The 13074-nt window shown below is 33.0% G+C and overlaps 1 protein-coding gene across 6 annotated transcripts; it reads right to left on the bottom strand.

Moving 5' to 3' along the window:
• Positions 1-7698: 7698 nt before the first annotated feature.
• On the bottom strand, positions 7699-12636 carry LOC112521336 (zinc finger CCCH domain-containing protein 22-like). Of its 6 annotated transcripts, none has more exons than XR_003070084.1 (9): positions 11560-12636; positions 11089-11265; positions 10818-10997; positions 10430-10524; positions 10100-10336; positions 9566-9719; positions 9168-9389; positions 8951-9017; positions 7699-8131 (listed from the first exon to the last, which is right to left on the bottom strand). XR_003070084.1 is itself a non-coding variant. In XM_025130130.1 (8 exons), the coding sequence occupies exons 1-8, from the start codon at positions 12567-12569 to the stop codon at positions 8116-8118; spliced, it is 2091 nt and encodes a 696-aa protein (XP_024985898.1). In that variant the 5' UTR covers positions 12570-12636; the 3' UTR covers positions 7699-8115. The 6 variants fall into 6 exon arrangements, 4 of the variants coding, with proteins under 4 accessions (XP_024985898.1, XP_024985899.1, XP_024985900.1 ...); XR_003070085.1 differs by having other exon boundaries at positions 8951-9014; XM_025130130.1 differs by lacking the exon at positions 8951-9017.
• Positions 12637-13074: the final 438 nt, after the last annotated feature.

Raw genomic sequence — 13074 nt, 5'->3', positions numbered from 1 at the left:
CCATATTATAACATCGACTGAGATAAAAAATAAAATGAAATATTAAAAACACGATGTATCTCGCTRCATTGCGCGAGTACGCTTCTAATTATATTATAAAGCATTTGACAAAAACTCTTAAAAATTGTTCTACAACTTATTAAAGCTCAATTTTTGAATTCGTATAACTAAGTACAGATAAACACAATCAAATATACAATAAACATCTCATTTTAAATATCAAAAATATATAATATAATTAGGATAATTATTGAGTTATAACATAACTATTATTTTTACAAAAATTTATTGTTAAGTCAAAAATAAATTATTTCACTATTTGACCTAAATTAAATTATAATAAAAATCGAATTAAATAAATTGTACAAAAAAAAACAAGAACTTTTAAATAGTCAATTTGATATTAATATCGTTATATTTTTTTAAATTTATTTTTATTCAAAAGTAAAAATATTATCTTTCTCAAAACCACATAAACCGTATTATATCAACAAAGACAAAAATATAAAACGAAACATTAAAATGAAGATGTATCTTGCTGCATTGCGCGAGTATCATTCTAGTCATTAAAAAACTGGTAACTTTGGAGATTTATCAACTCTCTTTCTTTTTTTCTCTCCATTTTAAATGAGAGTTTAGCATAGTTGGAACAAATTTTTCCCAAACGTCCACAATTTTTATGTTAGAGATGCTTTAAATATATTTCTCCACAGGCCAATGGACGTAAAAGACCTTATTATGGATTTACGTATCATATAATTTTAATTATACAGTTTATGGTTTATTTGGGGAACCATGGTATGTGGGTGTTTAGACCAGTTTGTGTGCATCTCAACTAATTATATGGGGTATCTGAAGATAACAACCATATCCTTTAATGGTCTATTAAGGAAAATTAAACTACCGACATGTGAGGATGAGCTTACAAAATATTGTAGGAATACAGGTACCGGGTTGTTGTACAGAATACGCAAGATTACAAATACCTTCATTACACTCGCATAGCCTATGAGTCGAGACACTAAAACGACCCTGGTTAAAGGGATATGTTTTCTACACAACAACAATGTTGCATTTCATTCAAAACCATTAACTGATTTGTTTTTGGCCTAGAAGCAAATTATATTCGTCTCTTAGTTGCTTGTATTTTTCACTCAGGTTCTTCGTGGCTTCAATTCTTTCCTTTGGAACATCGTTCTTGTTTTCTTCCAATCGACATTTCACTTCTTTGATTTGATTCTTGAGCACATGGATCCGCTCTGTTTTCGTGTCGTGATCTTTTTGCAAAGTTTCCAGCATGGAAGAGTTTGGGTTTCCTGGGTTTTCATCAGCAAACAAATTCATAAATATGTAGTTTTTTCAGGTATGTAACGTTTATATACAACAAAAACTCTCACACACTTCTCAATTTGGTGAGACTTGAATTCTCGACATAAAGAGAGGTTAGGATTGATAACCCAGGTGTCGCTAGACCAAAAACCCTATGACATAAATACGTATTTGTAATAGCAATAAGACAAAGAAAAATACGTGTCTTAATTTTATTGGTGGGACGTGTTGGAACGAAGGATTTAAGGATAAAGGTTTTTTATCCAATAAAATGAGGGACATTAAAGTAGTTTGGCAAAAAGGTTTTATTTTCAGTATAATAAAATACTAACGAAACATAAAAAATTTAAAACGTTACTGAAAAGATTGTTACCGTCGTTTTCCATTACGTCCAGAGTCCTAAAAACCACAAGTCATTGTCAAAGTCTCGTTATCAGACGTATTTAATAAATATTTAAAAATACGTCAATAATCCTAGAATAAAAATAAACCTGAAATGCTTGAAATTGATCTTCCTCCAACAATGATGCTCTCTTTCTCCTTGACTAATGACCCCTTTGAGTTTTGCACATATTGCCCCTTAAATAAAGGTTCACACACTAGCCACCAAAAGTACAACACAAAAAAACACACACATAACAACAAAAAGACCAAAATGCCCCTTTCGTATCTAGATTCTCCTTAAAGAACTACATCCCGAAACACCCGATATCAAAATCAGATAACACATAGAGAAGGGCGACGAGAGGAAGTTGCTTTTTTCGTACAAGAAAACTAAAGAGCATGGAATTGACATGAAAAGGATGTTGTGCTATTCATCAGAAACTGGTTTTGTATTCACATCACATGCATTCAATTTGTACAATCAATAATTGGGTTATTCACAATGCATGCAAACAAGATGCATGAACACCAATGGCATTGTGCAGAAAATGATGCAATTTGACCCATTCACATAAAAAGAAATGCCTGATTTTTAGTTTGATTTGAAGATAATTCAAAAAGTTATGTTCACGGTTTTGTCGATAACGGTCGGGAATACGTTTTACGTCACTACTTGGATCCATTTTTAGTTCGGGATTTCGAGATATTATTCCGGAACCACTTGGTTGGTTGGTTGGTTAATTGGAGTAGTTGTTTGGTTGGTTGGACCTGAAGAAATATTGCTGCCAATGAATAATTGTAGTTGCTTTCAATTTTCACCTTCTTTTAAGTTCTTGGTTGTGCGACATATACTTTTACTGTACAATGCATTAATCATGATTTATATCGAACCACTTTTTTATTTCGGACATTAAAGGGTTGTTTGTTTACCTCTTAATAATTTCATTAAGAGACAATCTTTAAATGTTAAGAGGTGAATCTTGTTTGGCAAAAAAAGTCTGCCTCTTAATAGTTCTAAAACCCTCTGAATGATTTTGTATCATGTATCTCCCTTAACCATTAAGAGCCCTAATTTCAGTGTACATAATTACCAAACAATTATATTTCATTTTGCATTATATCATGAGAGCCTCTTAATCATTCTGATCATTTAATCATTTTGTACCAAATCATTCAACAATTGTCAAACAGCCCTAAGGTTGTTTGATGAAGTTAGTTGTTGTGGCCAATTAACTAGTTAGTTAGAGCGTTTTTAATAGATTTTTTTAAATGGAGAAAATGAGAATTTTGGGTAATTTTTTGGTTTGACAGATTCTTCAAAATGAAGAAAGTATAAAAGAAAGTGCAGAAACATTTTCAACAGATTCTCTAAAATACAGAAAATAAAAGTTTTGTTCTCAATATTGCTCCAACAAGAATTTTGGGTAATTTTTTGCTCTATCAGATTCTTCAAAATGGAGAAAGCATAAAAGAAAGTGTAAAATAGAGAGAACATGGGAAAAAAAACTCTTAACTTCAGAGATTTCTCTAAAACTTGATGCCGGAAAAAAGAAATGCTTATTTTTATTCAATTTCATCGATGAGATTAAATTATTATTATTTTATATAAAGTTTTTTTAAAGTGCATTGGGATGATAAATTAGAGAATATTATAATAATATAATTTATGTTAAAATCTCAAATATAGAATATTTTGGAGTTGAATTAATTATTTTTGGAGATTTTAACTTTTGGATCACTATTTTGAATGATTAAGTCATTGAACTAATTATTTTTTTATATAAAATCATTATTTTCTCATTTTAAATGATTAAGTTTCTAAACATTTTTTTTCAATAAAATAAATCACTGAAACTTTTAAAAATTGATTACCTTAAACCAAAAAAACCTAATTGTAACCGACTAGAGGTTAACAGTGTGATAGCCGACTAGGGGTTAACAATGTGTTGTGTAACCCCCTAAAATTGGATCAAAAAAGGAGATTGATGACAGGGGCTAACAGTGTGATAGTCGGTATGAAGAACGATAGTGATGAAGAGACAAGTAGTGGCGAGGAGGAGTGATACCGTTGTTTGCAAGGGGTTTGAAGAGCGTAGAGTCATTCAAATGAGATTTTTAGTGGTTTTTCATTCAAAAAAAAGTTCAGTGACTTAATCATTCAAAGTAATAAAGTTTAATTATTTTTTCATTCAAAAAAATAGTTCAGTGATTTAATCATTCAAAATGTAATAGTTCATGGGTTTTTTATAAATTTTTCTCCATAATTAATGGTGTAATCTGTTTGAGAATCTCTTAGAGTTGAATGCAACTTTTTTTTAGAGATTTTGAAGTTTGGTTCTCCATTTTTGGAAAACTTTTGGAGAATTTGTTGGAGATATTCTTAAGAGCATCTTCAAAATGATTTTTCAAAATCGAGAATCAAAATTCAAAATATTCGGAGAAAATTTATATTTATCTCCAACTTATATTTATCTCCAACAACTTCTTACAATATAAATTATATCATTAAAATATTTATTATTTTTTATAAAAATGTTATTTTTCTCTAATATACGTTAACTTCAAATATTCTCAATCGTACAAAAAATAAAAAAACAATTTCTCTTTCATAACCACCATCTCTCGTATTTTCTCTATTTTGGAGAATGTTGAAGTAAAAATCCCCAAAATCTTCATTTTAAAAATACTATAATAAACTAGTCATGTTTGATAAAATAAACTCATCAATTATATAACAATATAGAATTATATAAAATAATATTAAAAAAGTTAATTAAAAATATACAGTGAAATTAATTTTGAAAGATAGCCTTTATATATTAATGAACTCAAAAAGCTTGTTTAACCGGATGTTTGTTTGTTTTCCTCTATTAACCTCTACATTGATCAAGTTATCTGTACTATATTATAAAATTTTTGATAAAAATTCTTAAAAACTATTTTTATGTATGAAGTACTGTTTATTGATATATATTACTTAAAATTCAAGATTACAAATAATTTTGCGTAAGTACAACTTATTAAAGTTCTATTTTTAAATTTGTGTGACTAACTGCAGATAAACATAATCAAATACAAGATAAACATTTATTCTAAATATAGAAAATCTAAAATATAATTAAGATAATCATTGAGTTCTAACATAATGTTTAATTATTATCTTTATTAAAAAAATATATTATTAAACCAAAAACCTTACTTTGTTATTAAATCCAAATTAAATTATAATAAAAAAATGAATTAAAGAAATTACACCAAAAAAACGAAAACTATTAAATAGTTAATTTGATACTAATATCGATTTTATGTTTTTTTCAAACTTTTGTATTATCTTTAAATTAATATTTCATTTAAAAATAAAAACATTATCACTTTCTCAAAACCACATAAAATTGTATTATATCGATAAAGACAAAGAATATAACTAAACATTAAAATCAAGATTTATCTTGCTACATTATGTAAGTACCCTTTTAATTTTTAATGTTTGATTTATTTGGATTAATTAAAATAAATTGTTATTTGATTTTTTTGCAAAAGTTACTATTGTCAAATGAAAATTAATAATTTCAAATATATTTCATTCTTATCATCATTTGATTATAATTTTTAATTTATGTATTTACTGTTAAATTATTTAGTTTTTTTAATGAGATGCATGATTAAAGCCTGTAAAGTAATGGTAAATTTGGAAAAAAAATCATAGCTTAATGTATTACGATAGCCGTTTTATTTACTAAGTTACAATCAAACACTTTAATATAGTTTATGGATTGTATGACAGTTGCTGAATAATTTGGTTACAAAATAATTAAGTGATCGGAATGATTAAGAGACTCTCATGATATAGTGCAAAATGAAATATAATTGTTTTGTAATTGTTTACAATAAAATTAGAGTGTTGAATGGTTAAGGAGACCCATGATATAAAATCATTCAGAGGGTTTTAGAACCATTAAGAGACATACTTTTTTTTGCCAAACAAGATTCAACTCTTAATGATTCAGAGATGCCTCTTAATGGAACTATTAAGAGGTAAACAAACAACCCCTTAATCAATTAAATTAACCATCCATTAAGATTTAAGAATAATAAGATGTATGCTTATATAGGGTATATTTCAAATGCAACAATGTTCATTTGTACAACCAATGCAATCCAATTAATTGAGAAACTTATAGAAATAATGATAGTTCATTTATTATGATTTAAATATTTATGAAAGATAACTAAAGTTTATTAATTATAATCAATACTTTATATTAGGAAACAATAAAAACTTTTATGAAATCACATATTCATCAAATTAAATAGACGATTGAAATTGGATTGTATTGGTTGTACAAATGTAAATAGTTGCATAATAACTCACATCTACATGACAACCATATACCATTAATATTCCTTTTATTTTCTTACCAGAAATAAACAAGACTCTAAAATAATATTTATAATACATTTTAGTAAATCCTCTTTCATGTAGTTCAGTTAATAAAGAGGCAAGACAACTTTGTTCAAATACAAGACAAGTCCAACTGTTGAGTAAACCAAAAAAATGTCCCTCACATTGATGTTATTGGAGACAGATTCCATGTGGGATCGGTTGACGTCGTAGGTAATCAACTTTTTACCCAGATGCAGTTCAGCAAATAAAAGTTTAGCTTTTAAAATTAAAATAAAAGAGGTAAAAAAAATGTTGGAATGCATAAAAAGTTGAAGTAATAATAGAGGTTTGATGTAACAAGATGACTAGATTTTATTAGTAAAAAGCAAGGAACAAAAGAAAAAAGCATTGATGGAACCACATGCCTAGATTTTATTTAAATATTCTCTTAACTTTATGTTTGGGTGCTATAATTCATGGATTAACCCATCAATCAAATATTAAAAAAAAAAAAAAAACCAACACAATCATGAAAGGGACAACAAGATCCAATCTCCCCAATTCCTAAGCCCTATGCATTAGAATGTTGTACCATATGCATCTTTCACTTGTAACTCAACCATGGTCAATGGCCAAAAACCAAACAAAACCAATTAGGTCTTGGATCTTGACCTCTCAAGATACTATTCTACTCTCAAGGTCATGCATTAGAGTATTGTACCATATGCATCTTCAATTGTACACCCCAACCATGGATGGGTCAATAAACGGAGATAGTATTAAGAGGTGGGATATCCAATATGATGTATATAGACCTAGCATCTGCTTATAGAGTAGAGGATTGTACCATATGCATCTTTGGTCAACAATGGCATGGAAAACCCATCCTCTAATTGGGTCAAGGTAGGTTTGACTAAATCTAAAAGGTACAAGTTTGATTGCACGATGTACAAGTGTGGTATTTATTCAAAGGACATGTACCATCAAAGCCATAATTGAGAAAACATGCCAAAACAGAAAACCACTAAAGCCTATCAAAACAAAAGGCCAAACACACAACAATAATATGTGAATGAGTCCAGGAAAGATTGAAAGTGAAAGCAGTGTGTGGTACTCTGAAGATACCATTGAAATGGGTTGTCAGCCCCCCATGTGACATTGTGGACCTCTTCCACCCTCCAAGAAACCACACCCCAAAACTACCCTTCAAATCAAATTCCTTACACCCAACCTACTTTATTAAAAACCACCATACCAACTCAGTATATCCCATTTCAAGAAGCTATAATATCACTAACCCAGTATATCCCATACAAAAACAGACCAAAAACCCTCTTTTCTATAAACTAGTTAGACCAAAGATATCAGATAATACAAAGTATAATGGTAAAAAGACCTAAAAGATTGACAGAAAAAAGAACAGCTTTACTCAAATTTTTTTACCCTTTTGAATCTCTTATCTTTTTAGTAGTCTTCACAACTGAATCTACCCATCTGTATAAACACAGACATGCATCGCCATTCACAAACCCAAAAGAGCACTAAAAAGGTTGAATTCCAGTATATATATATATATAGAGAGAGAGAGAGAGAGAGAGATGGGTGTTGTAGTTGTATCTTAAGGATTAAAACTTGTACCATACAATAGATTTGGCCATAGAATGGTTCAAGTGAAATGAAGAAAAAAAGTTGCTAACCACTACCCTTTTTCTTTTGGTTTGTTATATGCATGGTTGAATGAGTGTTTTTTGGTGGGTCCAGCACACAGTTGAAGGTAAGGGAAAGGGTACAAAAGTTAACAAACAAGGAGACCCTACTCCCATAAAATCAGTTCATCTATCCTTGTTCCTTTTTATGTATTTCTGCATATTATGTATAGTTTGTAAGTAGTATGGGGAGGGAGGGGAGGTATTGAAGATGACAATAATCTTGAACACATCTTTTCCTTTTTCTTTTTTGGCTTTTTGTTGTTGCTGTTGCTGTTGCTGTTGATGGTGTTTTGAGCCACAGCATCTTTCCTACTCTTCCATTTTTCTGCACCAAAAAAGAAAATCAAACCATAAAAGACTAAACCATCATTCAGCTAATCAAATCCCATTTTGGTACCAACATGATTCATTATAATTGGAGTTTAACACCTAATGTAGGTTTTAAGGAGGCATCAAAGTTGCAATAGGTTAAACCAAATGGTGGTGCTTGATTGGTTTGAGCTTGGCTCCAAAGGTCAAAAGTATCAGGAGGTCCCAGGTTCAAATCCAATGAGGAATAAAAATCCCCTTGTGGCCACGGAGGTTCAAATGAGGTGACTCCGGGCTATCTGCAAAGCAGGTGGTCGTCCTGGGATTTGTTAGCTCGTATAACGGGTTGGATATCCAGGTTAATCAAAAAAAAAAGTTGCAATAGGTGTGTGAAAGAAACTTGAAAGGTTTGAAGGTTGTAATTTGACATGGGCAGTTTTGTAATTTATTAATCATGCCCTATCTCCGCTGGTTTTTGTTCCAACCATTTTGGTGGAACAAAAAAAAAGCATTTTGTCTCCCTTGGATCTTGTTTTGTGGCGGTCTAATGTCGTGTCAAACATAAAACGCAACACTATTTTGACATGGATAGTTTAGTAATTTACTAATCATGTCCTGTCTCGGCTGGTTTTTGTTCTAACCATTTTGGTGGGACAGAAAAATGCATTTTTTTGCCCCACTCGGATCTTGTTCTACGGCAGTTTAATGCCGTGTCAAACATAAAATCAACAAGTTTTTATATTGTTTTGTCCGATGTACCGAATGCAGCCTTAGAAACATGGGTGTATTATAAGTTTGTTCGTCACTTGGAAAGAAAAGGTCGAGATAGTCTTACCAAGCAAAGTAAAAATGCTCCATGGTCAGCGTTGCACAACCTAAAATCACCTACATTTTAATGGCTTCTTGCCCACAAAAAAAGACCTGATAAATATTAACAAATCCCAATTTGGCACGACTCGTATTCTTGTTAAAGAATCGGTTAGAAAGATCGAAGATTGATCGAAAGTTAAACTTCAAGCAGTTTTCTTCTTTGAAGGTTGTGTTGTTTTTACCTTGGCATTTGGAAGTAACATGAATTGAGAGAAGCCAGCATTTCAAGTGGGGTTGAAGTGGTGGGTAGCACCTGGATATCGTTAGCGGCAGACAAAGACGAAGCCGTTGCAGCACTGTCATCGGTTTCCGGCATATCGGTTGAAAAGATAGTCTGGTTGTCGATGGCAGCCGACTTTTTAGGTGAAGCAAACAAGTTATCAGGAAGGATGTGCTCTAAACTGCTATTTGAACAAGAGTGACAGTTATACCACCACACAAAAACATTAAAAAGAAATGAAAGATAATTATAACAAAATCAAATAAGCACGGTACATCCCATCTGGAGGTGGGGTTTGGGGGTAAGATGTACGTAGATTCGACCAAATTTGCATGAATATGATTGACTAAAAATTCAAACCTTTCATGCTTATCAGTTTCGTTCTGATCGGAAATCTCTTCCTTCCCAGTTCCGTTGCTGCCGCTATTCCCATCGTTGACTTTCACTTCTGGTGGCACGTTGGGATCAGACTCGTCACTCAGAGAATTCATGCTATCGTGGGTGCTAATTTTTGCTATACAACAAGTAACATCGATTCTTATTAGTAATAAGAGTCGGGAATACTTTAATAAAAATATGTCTAAATATCCTAATAGACGCTTTTGTACGTCCTAACAAGTTGTTTAAGGCACTTTCTTGTTGGGTTTTTTACAAGACAGTTTTGTTCGAATTATATCATTTAAAAAGACTAAAAGGGCGCTTTATTTCAAAAGTGTCCTAAAAAACTTGTTAAGCGTGGTATCAACTTATTGTAGCATTGGAATTGGGTTGCAATTGGATCATATAAACTTAAGTCTTATAATGCAGTCTATTAGCACATTTTGACATATTTAATGTCTCCTATAAAGCCGATTTTCTTGTAGCGGAATACAAAAGACGAGATGGAGAATTTACCTCCAGAAACAAGTTCTTCATTGTTGCCATCAGATGAAAACAGGAGATTTTGATTTATCTGAGCACAAGATTGAGTTGGTGAAGAAACGGATAAATTCGGGTGGAAATGATGATTTTTGAGATCCGACAGCTGCAGGTTCATCAACCTTCGATCCTGGAATTCCATCGCCTGCTGTAATTCGGCCCGCTCCTCTAATTTTCTTCTCAAAATCATCTCCTGATTAAACATTCTGGCGCCTGTTCAGAAAGACGGTAATCAGAGATCAAACGCATACTTTCTTGGATATAACGCGATAATTAAAGAATAAAATGTATATGTTTTTCGCTCACCAAACGGTATGTGATCAAATGGCTCGGCAGATTCAAGCGCAGTTGGACTCAAACAACCCGAAAAATCCCCTCTTTCCATTTGTTGCTGATGCTTCCTACATACAATGTGACTCGAGAGTTATGAATATATACATCATACCATAAAGGCCATGTTTGGCAAATTGTTGGTTGATAAGATAGCTGATAAACCAATCATTTTTGGTAAAATCTGGCAGATAACGTAGATGACAACGTAAAATGACAGTTTAAAATTTCTAAAAGGCATAATTGGAAAGAAAAAGAAACCTGAACCCATTTGAAAATTGAAACCCTACTTTAAGTAGTTATCCATATGCTTGACCAAAGAGAACTTTTTCAATAAGCTCAAAAAATAAACTAGTAACCGTACTTGTCTGGGATTTTTCCCTTCTCCTTGTACGGCTTAACAAGCACCCGCGAATCGCATACAAAATGTGGATTCCCTTTGGCCAAAATCGCCTTCACGGTCTCGGGGAGCATAAATGTAACAAACCCGAACATTCGTTTCTGCTGATACGGAATCCGAACATCTTGAACCGGTCCAAACATGCTACCAAACATTCAAGACATCTTTAATTCTCCGAAAGAAATAATCTTTACATTACAAAATGAAGATGCATTCACACATTTCAAACAATTACCTGAAGTAATTCGAAACATCTTCTTCTTTAAAAGTACTATCAGCTGGAAACGTCAAGTAAATTTGTCGGGAACTCGAATTCGAATTCCCCAACCCCATCGCTGCAAAATCGTTCCGATCAGGCCGACAACGACTGAACTTATGAAATTCGTCTCCCATCATCAATGCAGCTGCTGATCTAAAAAAACAGCATGAATCCAAAATCAAACACTAATTATAGAACACAAGAAAAGATTCTTTTGTTTGCATTTCTTTTTCTTCTGTAAAATCCGCCATGAAAACCAGGAAAAGCAGCTTTTAAAGAAGTAATAATAACATATAATTACAGGATAATGATGATGTTCTTCTTTTTCATCATACCAAACAAATCTAAGATACAAAATCGATAAAAATGGAGGCTTTTTTGGTTGATAAGTTGAAGAATAACGAATAAAGTGTAATTTATACATAAATAATGATTAGATAACTTTACCTAGGATTCTCATTGAGAAAGTTCATGCACCTGTTGAAAGGAAAAGGAGGAACTCCACCTCCAGCCATGGCGGCAATTCGTTGCTGTTGTTGTTGAATGGCTTTAATTCTAAGCAAATCGTCAAAAGAATCAATCTTTCCGGTGGGAGAACCGGCGACGGCAGTGGGTGAAGATGGATTCAACCCGATTTCGTCTCCAAAACCGCCATGAACGAACTTGCAAGAAGTGCCGTTTTTACAAAACCCTCGAGCGAAATACATGCAAGGTCTCCAGCCACCAAACCCACCACCACCACCCATATCATCATTTCCACCACCACCACCGCCGAGAAAAACGTCGTTAACGGAGCAACTCCGCCGGTGTAAATGGTGGTGATGAGCGTCTCCACAGTTACCAGATACCATAGGCCAATTTGAAGTATCGTTAGGGTAAGGGAAAAGAACCGAGTCGCTCCGACCACCGGGGCTCACCATTGGGTCGATGAAGTCGACATTTTTAGATTCGTCAAAGAACGAAAGCTGATCGGAAACAACTTGTAGTCCGTTGTTAGTACTATACTCGTCGGTGGGATCGTTAAAATTGTTGTAAAACGAAGAAGCAGACGAACCACCACCGTTAACCACGGCGGCGTAAGAAACCGGACGAGGGCTACCACGGTGAAGATGATGATCGGGAAAAGACCCAGATAACGACCAAGGCGAACTAGGAGAAGGAGGGTTCATGTGATGAAACCCATTATTCGGAATGACGATTTGAGGGGAATTTCGATGGATAAACAGTGAAGGAGTGGTAGAAGAAGGTGCAGAAGAAGTGTTCGACGAAATGTCCAAGAAAGATTTGGCTTGTTTTATAACAGAAAGAAGAAGATTTTCAGGGCCAAAAGCCAACCTTATCATCTCATTATCTCCCTGGTCTTGAATGAGTATATATCCCATGATTTTCGAAGCATTTTCTGGATCTAATTTTTGGATCCTTGACATCACCATTTTCGTAGCTTCAACTGTATCCATGGTGGTCTATAATAAAGCAGTAAACAAAAAAGAAAAGAAACGAAAATAAATTTTCAAAAGACAGTCGCTCTCAGTCACTACTAGACCACCATTTTTGTTTGCTTCAAGTTTCTCTCTCTACAAAAAAGCATTGATTTTTAGTGAGAGAAAGAAGGGTGAGGGATATTTTGAACAGTGAGTAAAAAACCTTCACTTAGTTACAGAGAGAGAAAGAGGGGGAGAGAAAGAGGGGGAGAGAGAGGGAGATGTTGAACGGTTCGTCTTGTTTTAGGGATTAATGAGAGAGAAGATGATAAATGTACAAGTATTAATGCACAAAGTACAAATGTTTGAAGCAATCTTTGATGCCTTGCTGTAACCCACAAAGAGACCATACATAATAAGTCGGATGGATGAGTCAAAGGAGGTTTGTTGTTGTTTAAAGCTTCATAAAAAACTTTTGGAACTTCGGGGAAGATGAAGCAAAGGGGATAGGTTGTGCTCTTGTAGGGTAGGGGGTGGGGTG

This window comes from Cynara cardunculus, assembly GCF_001531365.2.
Source record: "Cynara cardunculus var. scolymus isolate 2C chromosome LG 11, CcrdV1, whole genome shotgun sequence".
In the NCBI taxonomy this organism is placed as follows: Eukaryota; Viridiplantae; Streptophyta; class Magnoliopsida; order Asterales; family Asteraceae; genus Cynara; species Cynara cardunculus.
This window is presented reverse-complemented; position numbering and strand designations above follow the sequence as displayed.